The following is a 25,307-nucleotide window of genomic DNA, read 5'->3' as shown; positions in this document are numbered from 1 at the left end:
TATATTGTATTTGATGGAATGTGGTTAGATATAATTTTCCAATATTTCATAATTAATTATTGTAGCGACTACAATACAATTATATTTTTCGTTTCCAAATTAGTTTAACAGATCAAATATCTCAACATTTGATACTAAGTATTATTAATTGGTATAAAATAAATATAAATTAAAAGGTTTGATTTATTTTTTTTACAATCTGTATTTATTGCATGTGACTTTATGTATTATATTTATTATATTGCATTTGTTGTACTAAGTGGCTCAATTCAGCCAGAATTCAACACTGACTCCCCATTCATTGAGCATTCTCAGCTTAAGAATTCAATTTAACAATTAAAAAAAATATTTCCTAAGAATATCTGACTATCTAACTGGGTTAAGTGAGGGTCCAATGTATTACAATGATTACATTGTTTATGACTCACAAGGCAGATCTGTTTATACAATATCTTACCCTGATAGCATCCACAGTGAGGGGTCCACAACAACCCTCCTCGTAGTAGAGCTGCAGATACTGTTCCTTGAGCCAGATGACTCTGCGATCACTCTGCTGTAACTGTCTCTTCAGCCCCCTCACCACTGAGCAGAGTCCATGGTACCAAGTCCTGAGCGATATAATATTGGTTATGAATAAATAATTTTATACTGAACTGATTCCACTGTTTTTAGTTGTGTTCCCACAAACATGGATTTGGCCAATCCATTTCAAATTAAATTAAACAAAAGTTGGAATATGTACTATCATATTTATCATATGGCTATTTAGTATAAGATTAGGACTTCACTATGTGATGTAACTTCCAATGTTGTGTAATTAGAGTTATGAAAATGCTCTTGAGGCTCATTGTGGTGGAATAAATGTGTCTGTGGACAAAGAAGTAGCCAGCGAGGGGATCCAAGGGGTACAGACTCCCCTCCCCAATTTTCATTAAAAAAATTACTTTTAGCAAATGATTACTATTGAAATAATTCAGTATTACTGACATTTACTGCTGAAAGATTGTTTTAAATTGAAATGGGTCAATAACTTTTTATGGAACAAAATGGGGAATGAGCTGTTAACTGCATTTTCTGTCCACTATCTGTCGTCTCGACACCCTCCCCCCATACTGTTTTTCTGGATACGTTCTTTTCTGTGGAGAGGAAATGGAGAATAAGGGCAGTTTTAAATACCTATGTAAAGTTATAGAAATGGCAGTTGTAGTGTGTATTAAGGCTATTTTATATATAGGAGAAAGTGACATTTATTTCCACATTCTAATCTAAACATGTTTGATTTGTACAAGTCGAGTGGTATATAATCAATCAGTAGTAGCATGTTCCATATTTATCTGCAACTATTTCGCTGGAATTCAGAGAACTTTCACATTCTGTAAACTGTACATGGATTTACTAATACATGCCTGAAATAAGAATAGTTCAAACAAAATAAGAGAGCCAAAAATTTTAAATGACTGTTACTCTAGCTGAGACTATTTTGGCAGTGTCCAAGATATAAACTTGTATGGAATTTACCACAGTCACTACTATGTTAAACTTCTGTAAAATAACTTTAAAAGTATAATACATGTAGTTAACAGTTGTTATTATACTGGGTGCCTATATTGAGTGATGTTAACCATGGAACGAGTATTGCTCACTATGATGTCTACCACAGCAATGTGTTAAAAATCAAAATAACAATGAGAACATCCACAACTAGCTCATGTGTAAGTATTTTCCTATCACAAAACCTTAATATTTGTTGGAATGTACAGTTAAAAGTGTATTTGTACTAACATTTTTAATTTTATTATCTGAATATTTTCTCACTCTACGCTCAACAGTGGTAACAGAAAAGGTTGAAATAAAAAGTGTTGTTACTGTCAAGCTTACTCTAAACTTTCAAGGCTGTAAATGTAAACAAGTTGAAAATAGTAGTTAAATTAATAAAACACAAATGGTTATGCTGTCATAAAACCAAGTTTACACAGAATTTTTGATTACATTAAACAGTCTCTTTCATTAATTCTATTGTATAAAAACTATCTCTTTTTCTATTTACCTGATATATTTCTGTGAACTTTTACAATATTTGAATAGTTATTCTGCTATTCAGGGCATACACGAATCCAATAAACCATAGATCATTATAATTAGTACAGCCATTCTTGAGTTATAAATGGTGTAACTAACTTGACTTGACTTTATGTATATATATTTAGAAGGGATGAAAAGTTTGATCAGTATTGAACAAAATGTTTAATTATAAGTGCTCTGACTAAAACTACTTTTATCTAAACACTGTCACTCACCAACACAGGGAGGGGGGACAGAGCAGGAAGAGCACCCTGTTATCGCTGAGGTTGGCTCCATACACAATGGCCAGACAGCACTTGTCGATTGGCTGCCGGTTGATATTGAAGCGTCTCAGTGTGTTGGTGAGATCCAAGTCTCTGTCCTTGTCTCTAGCACCTAGTGTTATTTCCTAGACACCGAAACATTCATTATCACTAATCCTAGCATTGTTATTGTGGATGGGACAAACACAAGTCAATTAGCAAGAGATATTTACAACTTTTTATTTACGCTTTCGTTGAAGTTTTTTTTTTTTTAAGTTGTGTTATGTTTGTTTAAATCAGTCTGGAGTGAAGAAGAAATTGGTTTAAAATAGATAATGGCTTTTTGTGGTTTTCTAGTTTTAACTAAATATTATCTAGATGTTCACTACTAGAATATACAATAGTAGTATATTGATGAAATTGCACTTAAGTGTTAAAGTGTATAATACTGGAAGCCAAATTGTTAAATACTGACAAATTAGACAAATACAGAAAGTTCATACTTTTTATGTTATGATGAGTTTAATGGTTTTTTTATTACATAAACACCACAATGAGACTTAGATAAAGTCTAAAATAAGTCTTGTTGATATAAATAATGGCAATAGAATAAGTACTAATTATATGAATGGAATAAAAATGAGGAGTTTGGCGCTAAAGTAACACCCATGAAAGGATTAGAATACATTTCAAATATTTTGTTATTTACCAAAAGATTTATTTTAGAGCAGAGCACAATAAAATTATTTTCTATGGCACAATCTTAAGAAAGAATAAGCTTTTAATCCTTTAACTAGTAATCACGAAACAGATTCAGAAGCACACTAGGTGCTGCCCGTAGTGATCCTAATAACCGTGCAAGAAGTGCTATGGCACTAAACTGTTTTCACAATAACGTTTCTTTATGAATAAAATTTCGTCTGAATATGTGTGCAATCTAGTGGAATAGATAAGAAACACAGTCGTTTTTGTCATTCCCACTAGTACTCCGCAAGTATTTTTTTAAAATTTCTTTTTAGGCCTGATTTACTGCAATATAATGGTTGTTCTAAGTAACAAGCTGATTTTATTTCTGTTCTGAACAATTCTCGATACATGTTGTAACCTCACTTTTACGTTACTGGTTATATTTTTATTATTTCACAACATTTTATTTTATATTCATATTTTGTAGACGTAATAACTTTTGTGCTTTAGTGAAATCTCTGTATAAATACACAAAAAGAATACAAACATGTTAAATTGAGTGTTTTTTTATAACACCTCTGCTGTATTAAATCCAAATGACCTAATAAAACTCACATTTTAGGGCACTCTTACAGAGAAAACACCCACCAGCCAAAGGGTTAAGGAGGAAAATTCACAAAGCAAACCATATTGTCTACAATAGAGGTTTATAAATATTCAAAAACCTCTGTTTGTCTGTGATTTAAAGAATCCTTCAATAACAAGTTTTTTAATGAAATATAGCCTACCTTGACAGCTGACAGTTCTAAGAATCCTTCTTCAAGTCCTGGGCTCGCTACTTCACCTCCCATGCTGAGAAGGCCAGGGGCTATCAGCTCCTCGGGATTGGTACTGAGGCTGTAGTCAGCTGTTGAAGTGGCACCACTGGTCTTAAGCCCACTCCATGCTGTCCGTGACCATGTGAGGGTGGCACAACTGCGCTCCAGCCGCAAGTATACCAGGGCTGCTCTCGACCCTCCCTCTGCATCCCAGTGGACCACAGTTGTGCCATGGTGCATGATCTGGTTATGTCACATGTTAATCATTTCAACTATGCCGTCATTTGTTTTCTACAGTATCAAAAGTATCTACGAGTAATATCTACCCAAAAATGTTTGAAATTTATTTTGGAGAAGGAGTTGTGTTATTCGAATAGTACATGAATGCATATTACAAAGCAGTTTTTCAAGTTTTACTGACAAAAGTCTGTTACAAAAACTACAAATAATCTTTAATTTAGCCAGTTTGTATAATTTTAGTGTTTAACAAGTTTTGTAAACACCTACAAAAGTTGTCATAAGATTGCAGATAGAGTGATATTTATTTCCATTTGTGGACCAACTAGATATCAATATCAACTTATGTCCAATAGCGTATCTCCTGACAAAATCTAACAACGATCTTTCTGGATTGTTCTATTATCTTTTATCAATTAATGGTTTTAATGATCAGATACTGTCCCTAAGACATTTTACTAGCATACATCTTTTGAAGCTCCACATATGTGTATTCTACATATAAGTCCTGGATCATGTGGTCCTTTTTTGTTAGTTGATGTCCGATTTAATTATGAGGGGGTGGGAGGAGTTTGAACTCTGTTTTTGAGCATTATGTACTACATTATATTATAATATACAGTTTTATAATTCAATCTAATTAATAATTTCTTAAAGATTTCTCCACATTTTCCAAACATCTTTTTATCTGTAGTACATAATGCTCAAAAACAGAGTTCAAACTCCTCCCACCCCCTCCTAATTAAATTTCTTGTATATTTATATTTCATAAGATCCATCTCAGTTTAATTAGCACATATTCGTACATATTCTGTAGCAGTAATTTAAACTGCACAATGCCATGTTTAGTTTCCCTACTCTTAAAGATAAAGTTGTATGATAGATCTTATATTGTTCTCTTCATGGAAAATTTCAAATCTAGATGTACTGGTATCTAAGATACATTATGTTAACAAAAAATAATATAATTTGTGCGATATGACAATGAACACAACTATAACCACAAGAAATAGCGTTCTAACCATACAATTTATTTTATGAGTCTAAATTACGATAACTCTGACACATCAATCTTACATCATCGCAAATCTATCAAAAATGCAGTGTAATATTTCAATTTGAGATTTTAAACTGAAAGTTTAAGTAATGGGAATATTTTATCATTTTCTCCAACAATTTGTAGTGGACAGGGGGGTTCAACCACCCTGGATATCCTCTGAATATGTCTCTGGTTGAGTGTGAATATATTTAACTCACATTACGAATTAACATGTAGAAGCACAAAGCTGTGAGCTCACTCCAATAAGTTAAATCTAAAATTTCATTGTTAGGGTGACACATCTTTGTGATATGTTTAGTTCAGTTGTTTATAAATCTTCCATTTGATAATGCTCTGATATGTTGAGTTTAGTTCTTTATACATTCAATTTTGATAATACTCATAGATGTAGAGCTGTTTGCAGGCAAAAGTGGTTGTACTCTGTCAACCACATAATATGTGCTTGTATTTTTATGTAATTGAGGAATCAAGTATCATATTATTTATCCTAGTGCTTGGTGAAAAATAAATAGGATAATACTGCATTCTGTCAAGATCTACCTATTACCAAATAGTGGAGTGTACTAATTGTGATAAGACTTTCATGAGAATGATTGCATTTCTAATATTTATGTCTTGTTTCTCTTGTTGTGATAAATGTTACCCTCTTTGTCACAAAAAATATATTACTGCAATCTACAATAGCAAGTCTTCATAAAAAAACATAGTTCTTATTAGTCTTTTATACTTTTGTTAGACTCTATTATAGTAAGTAGATCTAATCTATTGTACTTATAAACATTCATTACACAATATTGGTGTCACTGTTGGATATAACTTACTTTGAGATCCGCAACAAAATGTTTTGGTGAGTGGGGCAACGGCACTTAATCATAATTATGCAGAAGCTTCCGCCTACGTTGATGTAACACACAAAACCTATCACTCTGAACTGATACTTCATAAGGCCATATGAGGCTTAATGTCTGAAAAAAAGTTAGGTCAAAGGCAGTAGTGAAAATAGAGGGCTCTCTGGGCCTGAGGTGCAGGAAAGGTCCGGGGGTATGGGGGCCCAAGAAAAAATACATTTTTTAAGAGAGGGTCCAATGTAAAACATTGTGGGGGACCTCCAAATCCTTATTGCCACCACTAGGCATATCAGATCAAACATAAATTATTATAATATTGACTTTCAGCTCTTGTTAACAACCATCAGTTCAGTATTTCTGGGTGTAGTATGTAAAAGGGAAAACTCTAAAGGAAATAGGCTCAAAAATGATGACAATGTAATAGTTTTCGTAAAATTCAAGATCAGATACTTTTTGATAAATTCTTGTATACTTTTAACTATTTTAGCTTGTAATACAACTTGTAGATAATCATGTTCTGGTTCCTAATTACTTAAAATCGGTAAATAAATTTAATTACCTGAATATATCTATTTCACCTATTAATAATTTGGATATTTTGGATACTGCCTCTTACATCTTGGACAGAAGTTTTATTTCTAGTTATATCATCACTACAGAAGATGATGTAGCAGATACTCCTATGTATTAAATAAGCAAATGCAGTATGATTCAGGGTCTTCTAAAAGTATAACACAATCCTGCTACCTGTAATGTGTGATGGTTGATGTTGTTATGAGGAGCAGAGATTGGGAAGTAGCTCACTCCATGATCATTGTTCAAAGGTTGTACAGGTTGGTACGCATCCAGTTCACTGGTCTCATCCTCCTTCTCCTCCAGCAGATACGAGCGTTCGATACTTGAAGTGTGGATACTAACAAATAATGCAAAATGTACTCACTGTTACACATAAACTATGACAATTTCATTAAATCGTAAAATCCTACAAAAAATATACTTCGAAACATTTCTCTTGATCAATTAAATTATTTGAATGATCACTTCACAATACAAAAGTCTCATACCTTATAAGCACTGATGTGATAATATAATAGATATGTATAACGAAAAACCTAAAAATAAATGTTTTCTAAGGGCATTTACGTATTTTAATATGTGATCCACCAGAGGACCACAACATGCATTTGTATGTTTATTAAAAATAAATGCTGTGACCTAGTGATGGGTCACAATGTTTTATACTGGGAAAGTTTTGAAAAAGATATTTATCTAGTTATAAAGCCTTAGCAAATGAATTGAGAACAAAAAAAGGGAGAATAAATCCTAAATGTACATAACATCCCACCCATCCCCACCCATAGGTCTAAATGCGCATGTATAATGAGAGGCTTGAACGATGAGTTACGAATGTATTAAAGCTATATAGGCACAAGAGAGTTCAAGCAAAGTCAAATATTTAACAGAATATATGAACAAAATGGTTAAAAAAATCTCAAACCCTTTTTAAAACCTGAACACTTGCCCAGGACAATTCTGTAAGATACATGCAAAAGTTCGATTTTTTTCATATGTCCTGTAGTACCTGTAACATGGCTACCAAAGGGGTTATGGGACTCTCTTATGAACCGTATAGAATAGAATCCTAAAATATATTTTTCCATAAGAAACAATATTGAATATAGTAAACTATGAACCATTTGTGAGAGATAACCTATTAAAAAAACCATTAGCATTTAAACAATAAATTTTAAGTTTGTACAGTGAAACAGTTATAAGTTTGAGACTCAGTTTCAAATTGCAATCAATGGTTTCCATTTTAAACTATTTTATCAGAAAATAAAATGTTGTATAAAAAATGATTTATGTGATGGCGTAGTTTATGTTTTTTAACTGCATTACTAATCAATATAATGAAATGACACATTATAATGAAACACCCTTTTTTGACATATCTTGTGGTCAAGATTTTCAAGGCGATCTTAAGGTCATTCAATGTGTCTAATAGAAATGGTTATTTATTAGTTATAAAACAAGCCTGAAACGACTAGAATTCTTAGGTTACTTAAAAATGTCAATCCTTCAGTTTTTAAATATCTAGTAAAGTTTCCAGATGGCTGCCATAAAGTTTAAAGAATTACACAACAGCATCAAAGCAATCCAGTACACATAAGTAATTTAAAATAATTTTTGACTGATTGCACCCAAACAAAGTCCATAGTGTTTTAAACTAGTGATTATAATATTAACAATTTTAAAGATTAAAGATAATAGAGTTTCTAAAATTTTTAAAGTATTATATTAAAATGCTTTCAGTATAATTTGTCAGTGTTATACAAATCAACTTTTAAAACTAATAATCCATCTTTAGCTTTTTTGTACTTAGAGTTGATAGCCACATGTGAAATTTCCCTTTCATCCAACTGCACCTCAAAGGATATTTTAAACTGATTGCAACCAAACTTGATATAGTTATATTTCTCTCATATTTGAACAAATTTATTACTCAGCATGATCCTTCAAAAGTTCTAAGATAGCGGCCATTATTTGATGCAACATTCTGATTCATATATGATTATAAACAACTCTGTGTATGTCTCACGATATATCTTCAAGATGATAGACACTCATTTAAATCGATCTTTCTTCAAACCGTGTCAAAAGGGATGTGCAAGCTTTGTTAACTAATTTTATATTTTAGTTTCAACTTGATAATCTAAGTTGTTTTTATTGAACCCTACCTAATCTGGTCGATGAAGGTGTCAGTGTCTCTTTCTCGGTGATGAAAATGCTGATGGAAGGAGGCTATACGATCCATGACAGCTTGTGTGCGGTAGATCTTGTCCAGGTTGATGAGGCCTCCTGGACCAATTCTCGTGAAGTAATGGTCCTCTCCATTATAGTCAGAAATAAACTACACATCAAACACAACAGCATGATATCATTTGATATTTGTGACTGTAGATATCTAGTCACAAGACCGGTTATAATACCCATCAAGCCAAATACAGATGCTAGGCTGAATGGATACTGTATGAAGTCAAAAGCTTTTGAGTAGTAGACGGTTATATTTTTAATTGTAATTATGATTATCATTGTATTAATCAACTATTGCAGCGTAGTAGATCATGGTTTGTATTTTTATGTTCATAACACAAATTTCTTAATTATTAAAGTATATTGAATTTCATAAAATATGTCCCAAGAAGGTTTCTGGTATATGATGGCCCACCTGAATAAAAAAACCACACACTATATACTCGGTTGTTACCTTATGGGCATCCTTTGCTCAAATTAAAGTACTTTTTAGGTTTATATAAAATAATCAAACTAAGAGATTGGTGGGGAGTGATAGGCATTTATTCTTAAAACATTGATATGTAATTTCTATTATTAAATTTTCAATGGAATAGTATTAAAGGAAAAATTTTGATTGACAAGTTATTATCGATATTCAACCAACTAAAGTCCACTGGGCGCACCTCAAGATGTGTGTGTTCTCCGCTGGGCGCCAGCACCACCAGGCTGGGCGTCGTCGACAGGATGTCCCTCAGATCTCGGAGGAACGCCCCAAAGAAAGGCACAACTTTACACTCGGGCATGGCCAGAGCTCTGCCTAGTGCTCGATCATACTCGACTGACAGGAGAGCAGACGACAGGAACTCGAGCACAGGCAGTGCTTCCTTCTCCGTAATTGACAACCAGAATGGCTTCAATTTGTTTGACCTGTTAAAACAGAAAACATAACTGTACAGCAAGAAGAACTGGTGGCCGCATGATCTAAAGTGTGGTATGGATTAGGGTTTGGATTAGGGATATCTCAGATTAAATTTCATCTTTGACCTTAGCAATTTTATCAGCACTATCCATCTTGTATACTAAAGTCTGAAATTTACTTTATTTTATACAATCATCACACTGACTCTTAATCCATGAAACAAGCAGAATGAGCAGGCTCAAAAGAGACCTATCTCTCCTTATAGCATAGACAAATATTGTTATGATTATTACACCTTGCTCATGCAGATGTTAAATTTTTCTATACTTTTAAAATGTATAGATTTCGTATATTCATTACTGATTTTTTCCCTTTCCAACACCATATATAGCTGAAATTTGTAGTAGAAAACATTAAAACCTTATTAAACCTTATTCCTAAATGACTTACATAGCCTTTCAAAGTTATCTCCATAAGATTAATATCAAGTAATTAAAAAATATAAATACATCAATAAATATGTCATAAATACATAAACAAAAATGAAATTATACATACTTTTAACACATTATTGCGTTAGTCTTTTAGGCCTCTAGACGCAAAAGAATTTGTGGACATACCTCTGTAACTCGATGTGATTTTTGTAAAATTTTATTTTGTAGACAAGAAATGACTTGATACTCCACAAAGTATCTAGTACCAGTTCTCATATTATAATATCTTGTATTAGATTATCTATATATTTTATTTAAATGAAATGTATTGTTTTTCGATATACTCAGATTTTTAAATCATTGACTCTACATTTAAATTTACAAAAAATAACTAAACCAATAAGGTTAAAATTATTTTAAAACAGCCAATTGTGTTAGCCTATGAAATTTAATATAATTGTAATATGATATAATTTCAAGAACCAATAAGTCATACACATCCAAATGAATATTAACAAAAATTAATAACATAGAAGAGAAATTGAAGTAAAATAAATTTAAATTTACAAGTAAATTATAGAGTTAGGCAGTAGAATACTATGACAAAGCTGATTGTTGAAAGCAAATAACTTTTACTGCTATAAAAAAAAAAAAAAAAAAAACAAAAACAACAATTATAATCATTTAGAATGTAACAATTGACTGGTTAGTTAGATAATCGTGGATTGTCAGTCTATACGATCACTTGCCTTCATGGAGGTGACACGGATAGTATACATTCTTTTCTTTTATTGGTAAAACTGAAGCAAAATAAACCTGGTAGTAATTACATGTAACGATTTCCAAAACGTTTGAATATGAAAAGAGACTAGAAGAAGGGAAGTTAAATAAACACAAAGTTATAAATAATACTAGTGAATATACTTTTAAAAATATAACAAGAATGATAGGTTAAACTATGTTGAAAGATGTAAAGAAAAATGATCCCATCATACTAAGGAACTAATTTAGGTATTTATTGATACATTGTAAGCCAACTATATTTATTTTTATTCATATAATATTTTATCCAGAATAGTTTTAATAAAATAAGGAACTGTAATTAGAAATTACTTTCCTGTGCTTCATTTCCGTCCATAAAAATTTAAAACTTGGAAGTAAGGTAAAGTGGCTCGCAATATATAGTCGCCTACCAGCGAAACAAAGAGATGATAATTAAGTTCATTACGGTATTTTATCATTAAATTATTTATTTACAATATTAACTGACTTATTATTCTGAGAACAGTAATAATTGTATTAATTATTAGTAAATCATGAAAGATAAATTTTCCAATTGTTTTAATTTAAAGGGAAAGTCGATTTTAATTTAAACGCTGTTTAAAATTCTGAGTGACTATATATTCAAGGCTTGTAATGAAATAGTTTTAGGCAACATTGCATTAAAAAAATGAATAAAGTAACTTTCCTTTTACATTATGTTGTAATCTTTGCCTTGCACCAAAAGTGGTGACTAATTTAAACTTAAAAATAGTTCAAGAGAAAAAAAAACAACAAAATGGATATGCCAACAATGATCAAATCACTTGTCTTATATTTTTACTTAACTGTACAGGAGAAGATAACAAGAATCTTAATACTGTTTGTAAAATTTTAATCTAACTACCTGATTATTTATTAATATTTTGGTATCATATACGTAACTAAGTCTCCCTCATCTTCATGGCACTAAAATTAAGTGTTTTACAAATTATGTAGTTACATTGTGTACATAATTTCTACAAATAGTAGTAAAGTAGTAACAGCTAAGTAGTAAGACACAAGAGAAATAATAATAATTGTTGTTTCATTTATCAAACCATAGTTAGAACAGTAGTGTTTATACATGTATGACTGATTATATCATTCCACTCACAGGGCTGATTGTAGCAACCTGCTGCTTATCTTTGGAGCGATTATTGCTGACTTGCACAAAGAGGCAATGGAATTATTCATACAGTTTCTTTAGACTGGGCTTGTACTATTATTTGTTAGTGGTGTATATGTAGGCATGATAGACATGGGATTCAAATCGTATGGAAGCGAACAGTGTTGTATAATAAGAAGAACCAAGAATCTTTATTTCTAAAGTACATTACAATCAGTTTGTTGTGGATCGTTAACACAAAAGTATACCACAAGAGTAGATAACTGCACAAGGGATAGACATTTCTGAGCTAATAGCTGAGTTGAGGTTGCCATCACTAATTAATTAAATGCAGACGAGCCTGGCAACTAATTTTTCAGAGGAAATTGTACACAACTAGAGTAAACCATAAAACGTATGTTTGACTAACATTGAGACTAAAACATATCTGTATTTGTTATGGTTTATACTTTTTAATGTCAGGGTAGTGTTGAATAGTTCGTCCAAGGCTTGAGAATTTAACGAGGATGTAAAAAACAATTAATAATTACTACAGAAAAGTAGATCAATAGTGAAGTGAATTTTAAGTCAATTGTTTTCAGGGGAAACCATTAGTAACTGAAAGTTGAATGTGCAAAAGATTCTTAAGGATAAGTAAATTGATTATCGTAATATAATATTGGGATGAGATTTTAATTAAATAATTAATTTGAAGTGTTTAATATTTGATACTATAAACGAAAATCATTAAAAACTCTTAAATGGAATATGGTGCTTACCAAACGTATATTTTTGTAGATGATTTTACCTCTAATATCGTGAAATCGGAGGTATTTCAAACAGCCTAATGAGTAATAAATTATTATGCAATAATTGAGTAATATCATCTGAGAAAATATAGTTGGTTTGTGAGAACTTCAGTTTATTCATAATATATGATTTAAAATAATAATTTTAAAATCGAATTTGTCAACTCTATTCTATCCTACATATTGGCGGTTATTTGATTCTTTGCTCTATCTAAGAACCCTATAATTAACTAAAGAATATTTTGCTTTTCATAGTCTTAAAATTGTAATTTCTAACATATTCGAATTTAAGTTTTAGTAGTAAGCTGACGGTTTTACTTAATCAGGATAATCTTGACTTACATCGCAGGGAGGGTTTACTATATGTCAAATACACGCAGGTAGTTTTATCTATAAAAATTACACCCGTCAGTGTTTTAGAATTGGTATGATTATATCCATTATTAATGTACCAAATACCAACAGTGATTTAGTTTCTTGGTACGCCTATAATTAATAACTTTTCTTACGGTTTCAACAAATGTATATTTTTCTATATACATTTAGCCACGTTCTAGTCATAAATGCAAACTCTGTTCAACTTCTTTTTAAAATAGAAAGAGCATAATAAATATTTAGTCTATGACCAGCTAATTCACAAAGCAATATATTAACTAATCAATCAAGTACAAATGTGTGCTGTGAAGAAAAGATACATAAAAAATTTATGCTTATCAAAATTCATTAATTTAAATGATGATAAAAACGATTAAATAATCAAGGTAATTAAGTTTTTATGTATATAGTCTATTGTCCAAATGCACAGATTGTTGTGGTTTGGAAAGACAAATTTAGAAACAGGATTTACTATTGTAAGAGGTAATTGTTACCTGTGTAGAGTAGGTTTTTATATTTTATTTCACAGCTACTTTTTTGTTGAATACTTAGCCCCTTCTGTGTTCTTAACTGAAGTTGTATTAATGTGGAAACAAATGCATTTTCATCTTCCAAATGAAATTTCAATGTTTTTATAGTTAATTATTAATGTCAAATGACTCAAATGCTCTAAAAATGTCTATTAATCAATTAGCTGTAAAAAAGTTATTTAATAAAAACAATACATAGACCTAAAGGTCGGCAGTGTGGGGGAAGGAGGCACCTGGCGTAGGTCGTCCCATTGGGTCAAACGGGTAACATTAACAAATATACGTGGATACAAAACTTACACAGGGTAATTTTATCTGAGATCTAGATGTCGGAATATTAACGATAATGATGAAGCTTCCAGTGAATTATGTGTTAGAGATTATCACAGTTGGTAGCTTGGCTACCTGCCAGCAATTTGCGAAATTAGTTTGTGAACTTTACATCCCTGCATGCGGGATTTTGAATTTGGCACCACATAATTCTGTAACATAAGTAGTGTGTTTACTAAATTTTAACACAGTTTATGCATATAAGTAGAAGACTTAAGTAATTATCTTGGGACAAAACAAATGACCTAATACATTTTTACAGAGAATAGGTTAATTATTACAGTATATAATAATTATGTATATATGAACATATTTGTGTATATTCTACAAAACAAAAACATATATACGTATATATTAAGTATAATATGTGTTCAAAAAACCTCAAACATCTTTACCTTACGGATTGTTAAAATCCAATAAATTTGGATCAACTTCTAATTTAAGTTGAAAAAAAAAACACTCTGAATTTTCATAAGTAATTAAACCTGTTTCTGGTAGCTCTCACTGTCTAAACGCACATCTCACCAATGTGTTTTAGACATTTTAGTAAAAAATGAAGAAACGTTTTTGATTGGACAGAGTCTACAAAAATACAAATAAAATAGACAAGAAGTAGAAGTGAACTTGTCTTTAGTTCGAGTATTTATATAAGGTGTGGCAAAAGTAAGTAAACCGAAAATGCTTTACTTTAACTTATAGTAACACACCATCACTACAAATGCGGACCCAAACTGTAGCTCCTGGGACGTGTAACTCCTGAGATATTACGACAGTGAAAAACAAGCTTCACCTTAGATTAGGTAGACGGTTCTCGTAGATTTTCGCTCACCGCTACAATCGGTAACTGGCTGGTACAACCCACTCAAACATAACCGCACAATTATACTACATTATAACCACACAGCAAACATTTAAAGTACACGGAAGGAGTCAAACATTCTTTTACATTAGGTACAGTAACTATTAAAAACATGATCGGTCCTTCGATTTTGAAATTCAGCATCTGGCAGGGGGAATAGGTTTTTAATATATTATGTTGGACAACTCTAAATAGATGAAGGTTATTGCACCGTAGCAAAGGTTATTGAATGAAACTGTTATTAAACATACGAGGGCTTATTACAGCTACACATTATTAATAGATAAGATATATAGAATTATGGAGTGAGTTATTTGTTTTTTTTGGAGATAGGCTTAGTATTGATTTAACAATTGTTAATTGTACACTTCTCCTGAGGCAAACTGGATTTATCTAGTTCCGTACAATTGAAAAGACACAGCTCGTTATACTTGGTAAACGTTAGGGGAACATTATAAAGACCCGAGTCTATAAATATGTGGCATCCACAACCTAGGAGGGTTAATTTTATGAACCAATGGTATTTAGAAATCTGTTTTACACACCATAATACAATATTTATGAATTATTAGCAATGTACAACGTTATAAATTGCATGTGTTTGACTAAACAGAACTTTATTATTCAGTAACCATACAAATGAAATTCAGTACAGATATGACTAATTAAATTACGTGTAAATCAATTGCAATACATCCACTATAAATAAATCCGTTATTTAATCTCTGTTATGAACATTATAACTCTATTAATTTCACCTTGGAAATACCATTTATTATGAAGTACGGTATTCCAGAAAAGTACTGGCAAAAATATTTAAATGGAACATATCTACAGGATAATACTCATTAACACAGGTAAAGTAAACAAATTGTAAGAAACACACAAAACATAATAATAATTACGTTGAATATTCTATATTTGTAATTAATACCAGAATCACTTAAAATAATATGTCCTTATATAAGTAGTCTATAGATTTGCATAAAATGAATAAAATATTATTTGTAAACATAAAAGTCAATGATAAATTCTAAGTTTTTGTTCTGCAAGTTACAGAATCATGAATGTTCCAGAAAATTACAGACAAGCACAGTTATACTAGTTATTATTATTCTATTTCAATCATTAATGCATTTGAATTTGTTAGCTTTATCATTATTAAAACACTAAGTGTGTCTAACCTATGATAACGATGAATTCCCTTCTAAGCTAACAAAACAGGTTCAAAGTGTATAAATCATCATTATACAATCCAAAACTTCTAAAAATATACCAAACTCTAAAGGTACAGGATTAAAATTTAATCAATGTCATATATTAATACAATATCCGATACAACCAGAACATAAATAACTTCTCATTAACTTAATGTTCTGCAGTAATGCAGGGTTATAAGAGAACTGGAAATTAAATCAACTAAAGCTAACAGTGTGTTAAAGACATATTTAATTTTATGTACGGAATCAGTTTTAACCCGGAGATATTCATAAATTTGTTGTGTATCCGTTATGTATTGTGTACGCGTTACTAAATATTTTCTTAGTTACGCGTTAACAGTTATTGATGGCCATTTACACGAGATTGATGAAATTATTTCGGAGTATCCGGGAAGGCGTGACGCTCGCTCGACTCTGGGGCAAGTAGTTTCCGCCGGCCTACAACATAGAGTCGGCTGGAGGCCGAAAGAAACCCCTACCCCAGAGTCCCATCTCGTGTAGATGCTGCCGAACACTGCATTGCCGCACCCAGCTATGCACTGACGTAAAGGTCCTCATTTCAAAGAAACTGTGAAAGGAAACATGGAGGACAAGAATGATAAATACACAGACATCGCATGCAAGACCACAACACCGAAAAGACCAGAGGGTAGAATCATACTTTAGGCCGGCAACAATCTCCATGGCACCGTTGAAGTTCCCGATGTTCCAGCAGGTGAGGGCCACCCTGAGGATACAAGACAGGACACACTTGCGGTCTTCATGTGTCGGCTGAGAAATTATCAGATGAGTCACCCACGAACTGACCTGCAAGGAGTAGATCATTATAATGTGTTCGGTTCCAATAGAGGATGCAACTAAATAATATATTGCAACTTTATCATGGGCGGTAAAGGTGCACCGTACTCCTAACATAACAAAAGAAAAACGAAAACAGAAATATTGAATTTACGTTTTAAAATTAGTATGACGTATTTTTAATGATTTAGTATTTTCAAGATACAAGTAAATATTGGAAATATAGAATTAAAAGTTGTCATTTTCGATGTTATGGATTTAAAAACTATCTTTTTCGCTTATGAATATGCTGTTACCATTAAAATTAGATTATGATTGGGGCATACAGTTTTTCTTCTGAAGCGCTCAAAACTTATCATCAAATGTATTTAAAACATCTGAGATACCTTATCTGATAAATATTTAAAAGAACAATATTGTTTCCGGTTGTTTTGAGTTTGAATACACAATAAATTGTAAAACATATTGAATATAGAATATAATTTCATAAAAATGATTTTTTTAAATAATATAGCGTATTAATTTTTCTGGGTGGATTTATTTATGTATAATACCATGATTCTACTGTTTGTGGAAAGTTATGATTTGTTTTTAAAACGTCTACAAATTTGCTATTTTCTATTTTCGGACTGAACACGAAGAATTAAACAAAAGTAACCTGCAAAAAATGTTTTCCTTTCTTGAAAACGTGATATGACTGAAGAGAGAAGCACAACACGAGAACACACACCTTTTAATCACCTTCTGGAAAGACGTACATTGATAATAGTTCAGTATAGAATGCCCCAAATACTGTTTTTGGCCTGTAGATAGAATGATATCGTATTTAATCGACTGTAAGATGTTTGTAATGCAGATGCCAACTACTGATAAGCCAAATTTTATGCTTAAAACTTTTACAAAAATGTCCCAAAATGTACCTACATTTATAAAAATTATAAAAATTTCCATTTAATGACTGTCATTTAGTAGACGTAATTTTGATAAATATAAATTAAATTAAAATTTAGCATACATTTTAAGAGTTACTTAAATGCCATTGCAATACCAACTAATAAAACATTGAAATTTTTGAAAAGGTTAAACATTTCTGCTTTCATTAGAATATAGTATAAAACATAGATTAGACTGAAATGTTAATCATAGCCTACTGTATATTTGCGTTATTAGAAAGACAGAAAAATGATAAAATACTGAAGCCTAACAACTCATACAATCAATCATCTACATGCGGGGAACGTACATCATTTAAGTTATTGAAAGTTAACTAGATTGTGCACTGCTGTAACTTCTAAGAGTACGATAAAGGACGGGAAAATACACTTTGGTAGAGGTCATGCACGAGCTTATGTGCTTAGTGGGTCAAGAAGGATACATGGATGACTGTTGTTATTCCTGAGTGTCATACCTATGCGTGGTATGATTTGTTTATTTTAACAAAAATTGGAGTTAGAAGTAAGGTTGGTTGTCCTGGTGAGGAAGAGATCAGATTGCAGATCTCGAAACGTAGTGTTACTTATATTTTGTATCACTGAACAATGCCAAATGTTCGGAAAAGCGTGTTTCCATCACAATCTTTTCATTGTCAAAAAGATACAGAGTAGGAATTGATAATAATTCTTCAAAAAGCCACATGAAACTTGAGCGTCATTAAGAAACACCTCTACATCCAGCAGGGAGTGAGGCACTTTTTAGTAAATTCCATACAGACATTCGAGTAATCGTGGCTATCCTTCCATGTGATTTGGTTGACCGTTAGTAAAGTGCTCAAGGAGCTGGCCAAATTTCTTTTCTTGTCGTCTGTCTTTCGGCAGCATATCTCGAGAGTAAAATGAGGCATAGATTTGGAATGCCGCATGAAAATGTAGTGAATCTTGTTACAAGACATGTGATCCTTACCTTTGTTTAAAACTAAACTAGCATCTATAGTGCTCCTGTGACAAATTAATAAAACAAAATCAACAATATATAATATACACTCATTTTGAATGTGTGTGCATTCATTACAACCGCTACCTTGTATTTAAGAAATATGCTAGTAGTGAACTGAAGAAGTAAATATTGTAAATCATATTACAAGCAAAAGTTAGCTGATTCACGTATGCTTTTACAGGAGTAACAGCTAGAAGCTTTCTCTTGTAAACACTGTTATGCACTTGTCTTTGTATATGTTGATGCTGAATGCAACTGCAGTGGCAATGGAAGGAAAGAACTTTATTGGCTTTTTATGTTAGTGCACTAGCATAAACAAGCGCACAAAAGATGGCTGTTTCACCTACAGTTTAACTAAGCAGAATATTTTTTACAATAACAGGACATTCAAACCCTCGAGTCTATCTAAATTGGGATTATGTTTTGAACAGGTCACATTTATTAATTAAAAACTAATAATATTATTTACTTTGGAACTAAAGGTACCTAATTCTGAAAAACGTTTTACAACCTTAAAGTCTAACTAAATACATTCTAATTAAATAAATATTAAACTTAAACCATTTAATGGTTACTTATAAAATTGCTTTACTGACAACTGAAGTGAAACAAGTTACGAGTTTAAAAAACTCGTAGTCATGATTATATATACAAGGAGAAGAAAATATAAAAAAAACTGGCTGTTTCCCGCGTCTTCGCACGCTTTACGTAAGCTTTGTCCGCGTATGAGCACTTATGGTTCAAGTGAATTATATTTCCAATGCCGATGTAGAATTTGCGTTGATGTCACGTTCAAGAAAATCTGTCAAAAGTGTATTGTACATGTAAATGTACTTTATTATAAAATGGTATAACACTCAAGCTTTAAGTTCAACTAGAAATTTATTTAAAGGACAAATATACATCATAACTTAGCACCTTCAAATAGTGTTTGGCTGTTTAATAAACATAACTGTCTTGTAATTGCAGTTTATAATGTACAAGCGCTTTGAAAACTTGTATCATTTGCAGCGCCGCGCCGCCTGGTCGCGAGTTACATCAATGGGTATAGCATATAAACCTTCTCCGTGGAAAAATACATATCCATACAAATTTTCATAATGATAAGTCACATAGTTTTCGATTCTATAAAGGACATACATAACAGACAAAAATTCATTTTTATATATTACTAGCGGGCCCGGCGCGCTTTGCTGCGCATTTCAATAATTTTTTGCAAAAGTTGCCCGCGGCTTCGCACGCAATTTCCCGTTGAAAACAGTACACTATATTCACTTATTCTTTTTCTATCACATTCTAAACATTGCTGAGATAATTGATAGTCGTTCCATCGTGAGCCTCTTGGGCGTATTATGAAGGTATGTACCATATTCCTGCCTCTATCTAGCTGTTACCCACGGCTTCGCACGCAAATCTTAAGAACCGAAGTCCTTATATTACTTAGTAAATTTTCATTTTACTATAATAAATTTTAGATTAAATTAGTTATATCTCCGATGCCACGATTGAGCTTGCTTTGTTGTCTCGATCGAGAGAATATGTACACACGGAGTTTTGAGAACCATACTTCTGTCAAAAAAAACAACTAAGGTTGATTTTATAAACATTCTTTATATTTGTAGCCAACGTAAGATAGTAATTATGATATCTGCATTACTCTTCTGATCAAGCATGAGCATGGTTTATATTAAATAAATATTGCAGTTAAAGGTGAATTTTTACGTCAAATTTGAATTGTATTATCTGGATAGTAAAGTCTATGTTTAACAGTGATTGCAAAAACAGTTTAAACAAAATTTGTCGTTTCTCTTAAGCTTACTCTATGCTTTAAAACTATAAGTGTAATATATGTTTACAAAGAACAGCTGATTAAAAATTTGAAAAGACGTTAACATATGTTTGCTGCAATGCATTTCTTATGGGTATTTCTGTAACCAGTGGGGCGGAATCCTGAATCGGGAAAGGGATGGGCATAGCTTATAAACCTTCTCCGTGGAAAAATACATATACGTACAAATTTTCATCATGATCGGTCCAATAGTTCACGATTCCATAAATGACAAACATACAAACATTCATTTTTATATATATAGATGCATAGCTCCTAATTTGTCATCAGGGAGGTAAAAGGTTTATATTGTTAGCATAAATAATACAGAGAGAAAGAAAGATTTAGAACGGACGTTAGGGAACGAGAAGTCAAAACTACCCAAAATATTGACTCAGATCATCCGATTTTCCATGTGAGTGAACGCTCTGACCTGTGCAGCCCATTTTGCTTTATTTGTGGTAATCATCTCTCTCCTGATAAAGTTTATATGATTGCTTCTGAGAATTATGACCGTGATTTCTAGAATCAGCGGAAATGTTAAGGGCCGGCTGTAGTAAAATGACGTTGTGTTTTCCCATAAGAATAATGTTAAACTTCAATAATTTTTACGGCCTTATTTTAAATCAATGAATTATAGGATATGTTTTATTTTAAAGATGTAGTAAATACGCATGTTCTTTGAAGTTTTAAAGATATTTTCATAGGTTTTCAAAAAAGTACTAAAAATCCCAAAAACCTTTTAGTACTTTATCGTTTAAACATCAAACAGCTATATACATTACAAGAAAAGTAAAGAGCGTTTGGGTGCGTATTAGTTATAACTTTAAAATGAAATACCTCTTATAAATCTACGACTAAAAATAAGGTCGTAAATTGCTTGAGGTTTAACACTTCTCTTATGGCGCAAGTTGACCGCGGGTATAACCGGCTCTTACCTTACCATGCTCTGAGACGATCAGATTGTGAAACCACTACAGTTCTGAGACAGACACAGCCTCAGTATAACTGGTTATCTTGATTTTGACCATTCCAGTAGCAAACAAATTACACTTCATCCTCTACCCGAGTGTGACTAATACACCAGTTTCATCTAATTCCAGATCAAATCGCCATCGCAACGTGCCAGATCGGTGAGGTTTTAAAGGGAGATGTGGGTGGGGAAAATCAAGGAGTTAGGAGACCTCTGCTGAAAAATACTTACTGAACCAATATGTTGTAAGATTGCGAAAAAACAAGGTAGTCTAAGGCTATGAGATAATATTATTTATCATGTCATGTTTTTTGTACTACCTCGTGTGCGAGTGAACATTGACGTGCGTACACCTGTTCGGCTGGGGCCTGAGTACACCAGTTTATAACAGTAAGCTAAATGGAATTAATTTATATTAATGTAATGAAAGTAACCAAAACCCTTTTAAAAAACTTTTTATTACATACACGTGTTTCGGTTTTTAACCATCATCAGTGTACATCAATCTCTAAATAAACAAAAATCAATTTTAATTAAATTACATTAATTAATTTAATTAATTTATATCAAAATTATAAGCCATTAGTATTATGAGATAAACGTGGTATCAACGTGTATCCATTAGCATTGAGAAGCTAAAAAATAAGTTTCTGAATTGAAACATTTATGAAGTTGAGACGAGCTAACATTTATATCGCAGTTCTAAACTTTAGCCTTAGGAGTCAGAGTCACCTATGTTTGTTATACATCCTGTTACCACTTTTTACAAGTGAAGTACAAGTTGACTCACCTCATTGAACGTTTGACGAGTGCGCGGACGGAAGCGCGCGGCGTGTCCCCGGCCTGCGCTGGTGAGCCTCCGAGGTCCAGAGTCACCTAGGTTTGTATACCTCCTGTTACCACTTGTTACAAGTGTACAACCACAAATTGACTCACCTCATTGAAACGTTTGACGAGTGCGCGGACGGAAACACAGCGTGTCTCCAGGTTGCGCTGACGATCACCCGAGGTCCAGAATCACCTATGTTTGTGACACCTCATGATACCACTTCTTACAAGTGTACAACCACAAATTGACTCACCTCATTGAAACGTTTGACGAGTGCGCGGACGGAAGCGCGCGGCGTGTCCCCGGCCTGCGCTGGTGAGCCTCCGAGGTCCAGAGTCACCTGGCGCAGGTAGTCTATGGGCGGCACCTGGTAGAACAGCTCGTTCTCCGAGTCGGCCAGCCGCAACGCCACCTCCTCTGGGAAGTGAAGCAGTCGCTGTAGCTCCTCCAGTTCCGCTGAGTGGAGTACCTGCAGTGGCACGGTCCGCTTCACCAGATCTGTAAGTCACACGCTCACTCTCCCACTACCCAACATCACCTCACCCTCGCTATCTTTCAATCCTAACTTCTTTCTTTATCAACTTTACGCATTTCTTATTTTTTCAAAGAAAATTGAGAACAAATAATATTTTTTTATTATTTTATCCCAAAAGCGAAAAGAAACAAGTAGTAACAAATTAATTAGGAAATTCTTTTGGTCATTGTTAAACTCGAAAAATTCCCCTTCATATTAATATAGTAGTTTTATTTAATCTGTTTATAGGAAATAATGAGCTCTAAAAACTATTCACGCTGGGTGGCCAATTAAATTATGCATTTTTGTTTTATAAAAAATATTTTTGAAATCATGAAAAGAATAAATTGTTTGTTTACAATTTCATAAAAAAAATAAAATAATTGGCCAATAACTGAGTATTTGATTTTTAATAATATTGTAATAAATATGATATAACTTTTAAGTTTTGAAAGGTTATACAATTCAAACGCTAACCACAAGTGTACATTAATGCTTGAAAAATATATTTTTAACTATTATTATAAATATACTGTAACATATTTAAAAAAAAGTAGCAATGGTGAAGAAACTGCCTAATCCTACTCAATACTTCCTTTACAATCAACATAAGGTAAAAAGAATTAAAAGTCCAAAGAATAATTTACCTGTGAGAATTATTATGATGGAAACCTAGTATAGATTATAAGAAATGTATCATAAAAAATATTCACCTACCTCAAAATACAAAATTATTATTGCATAGAGTAAGGAGTAAGAGGTTGTATTTAATACTTAATTAACATCTGTAATGGACTACGATTTAGACAATCAATTACTGCTATGAGGCCAAACAAGACATTTCAAAATAATTAATCACTAACGATAAATGCTATACGTATATTTAGTTATATATTTTGAGTATACATTTCCTATACTTTTATATAAAATATAATTGAAATATGTTTCAGTGCAATTTTTAAAAACTATTCCGGAGTCATAATCCCCACATAAGCCCTGTATGTGGGGCTAATAATATTGTATACACGTAGAATTCATTCTAAATCACTTATACATAAGAAAAATCCGCATACATGTTTAATTTAAACACTATCAAAAAGACAAATCTAATAATTTTTGACAGGGAAAATGTTGCGGTGGTAGATTCTTCAATAATATAATTTACAGTTTAAATTGTTTTTTCAATGGAGCTCACTCACCTTGGTTTGGAAAGCGGCTGAGAAGGGTGTGTTCCTCCAAGAAGGTACAGTCGAGCTCCTGAAGAATCTCCCATAGAGCGAGGCCCACTTGACGCATGTCGGCAACAGAAGGCACCACCAGGCTCCACCTCGACGAGCGGAACTCCAGTTGTAGTCGGTCATGTGATCGGCCACCTCCCGTCCGCCACTGTGCAGAACAACAATGAGATTCGAGAGAGCACAACTAACACTAAATTCACCTGTCTCATCGCAATGCGACACCCATTACTAAATCTTGGCCTTCGTTTTTACGGAATCAAAATGGAGTGTTCAGATAACTGTGAGCCTGGAGAGGAATCTGGCGGCATCTCAAGGGACTCTCCCTAGTCTCTACCGGCGAACGTAAGAGGACCAAGTTGGTAGAGGAGAAACTCCTTTATTCGCCCTAGGGGAGGGAAGTCACGTTTATTCCCTATATGTCTGCTTGAGGAATCATATTACCTCAGATTGGTCTAGAAGGTCGAATAAGGAACGAAAAAAATTGGTGGGGGATAATCAAGTTTATTTAGATTGGGTAGCAAAAACCCCTTTGGAACTCCATCAAGACTTCAACAATTTTCTTCTTTTTCGATATTTTTATCACAAGTGACAAAATAAGTTTGAGATCGTTTAATCGTTATGTTTACGCTTTTGCTATGGCTGCAACTATCCAAAGATGTGCCTACAACCCTCCAAGACTACAGTACTTGATGACTAAGTGAGTTCTTTCTGAACTTCACCCTTCTCGTTTGATGACTGGCAGACATAAGTCATCATCTACGGTCTTTGCAACAGTTGTCATTTCGAACTGCGAAGTGAATTGTTTGGGCTCGGAATACCCTTACTCGTGAGTGAATTCTACAGATCAACAGACAACTTCAGAGTTTCCGACTCAACAATCTGGGTGAAATCTATTTATTTGTAGTTTCGGTTGGAATTATGTGCAGTTCGTCAGTTTTAGAACAACTAAAATAAAAATATATACTGTAGGAGGAAAGTGATATTTGTGTTGCCATACCATGTGTTGTCATGTATTTTCATACCATTCCCATACCATCATAGAG

General features: G+C 32.7%; 1 protein-coding gene across 5 annotated transcripts in view; it reads right to left on the bottom strand.

Annotated features, from left to right (window-relative positions):
- Positions 1 to 25,307, bottom strand: part of LOC124374291 — a 1,063,620-nt gene that overhangs the window by 30,978 nt on the left and 1,007,335 nt on the right. For 4 of the 5 annotated variants that reach the window (XM_046832534.1, XM_046832531.1, XM_046832541.1 and 1 more), the window contains exons 33-41: positions 24,226 to 24,412; positions 22,766 to 23,010; positions 16,814 to 16,959; positions 9,454 to 9,697; positions 8,713 to 8,885; positions 6,722 to 6,887; positions 3,800 to 4,072; positions 2,298 to 2,470; positions 458 to 608 (exon numbers count right to left, since the gene is read on the bottom strand). In XM_046832534.1, coding sequence (XP_046688490.1) covers positions 458 to 608; positions 2,298 to 2,470; positions 3,800 to 4,072; positions 6,722 to 6,887; positions 8,713 to 8,885; positions 9,454 to 9,697; positions 16,814 to 16,959; positions 22,766 to 23,010; positions 24,226 to 24,412 — 1,758 coding nt within the window. Of the gene's footprint in view, positions 1 to 457; positions 609 to 2,297; positions 2,471 to 3,799; positions 4,073 to 6,721; positions 6,888 to 8,712; positions 8,886 to 9,453; positions 9,698 to 16,813; positions 16,960 to 22,473; positions 22,560 to 22,765; positions 23,011 to 24,225; positions 24,413 to 25,307 lie in introns of all 5 variants that reach the window. The other variant, XM_046832545.1, reaches the window with a different exon arrangement.

This window comes from Homalodisca vitripennis, chromosome 1 (assembly GCF_021130785.1).
Source record: "Homalodisca vitripennis isolate AUS2020 chromosome 1, UT_GWSS_2.1, whole genome shotgun sequence".
In the NCBI taxonomy this organism is placed as follows: domain Eukaryota; kingdom Metazoa; phylum Arthropoda; class Insecta; order Hemiptera; family Cicadellidae; genus Homalodisca; species Homalodisca vitripennis.
The sequence above is the reverse complement of the archived record's forward strand: the minus strand, read 5'-3'. Positions and strand labels throughout refer to the sequence as shown.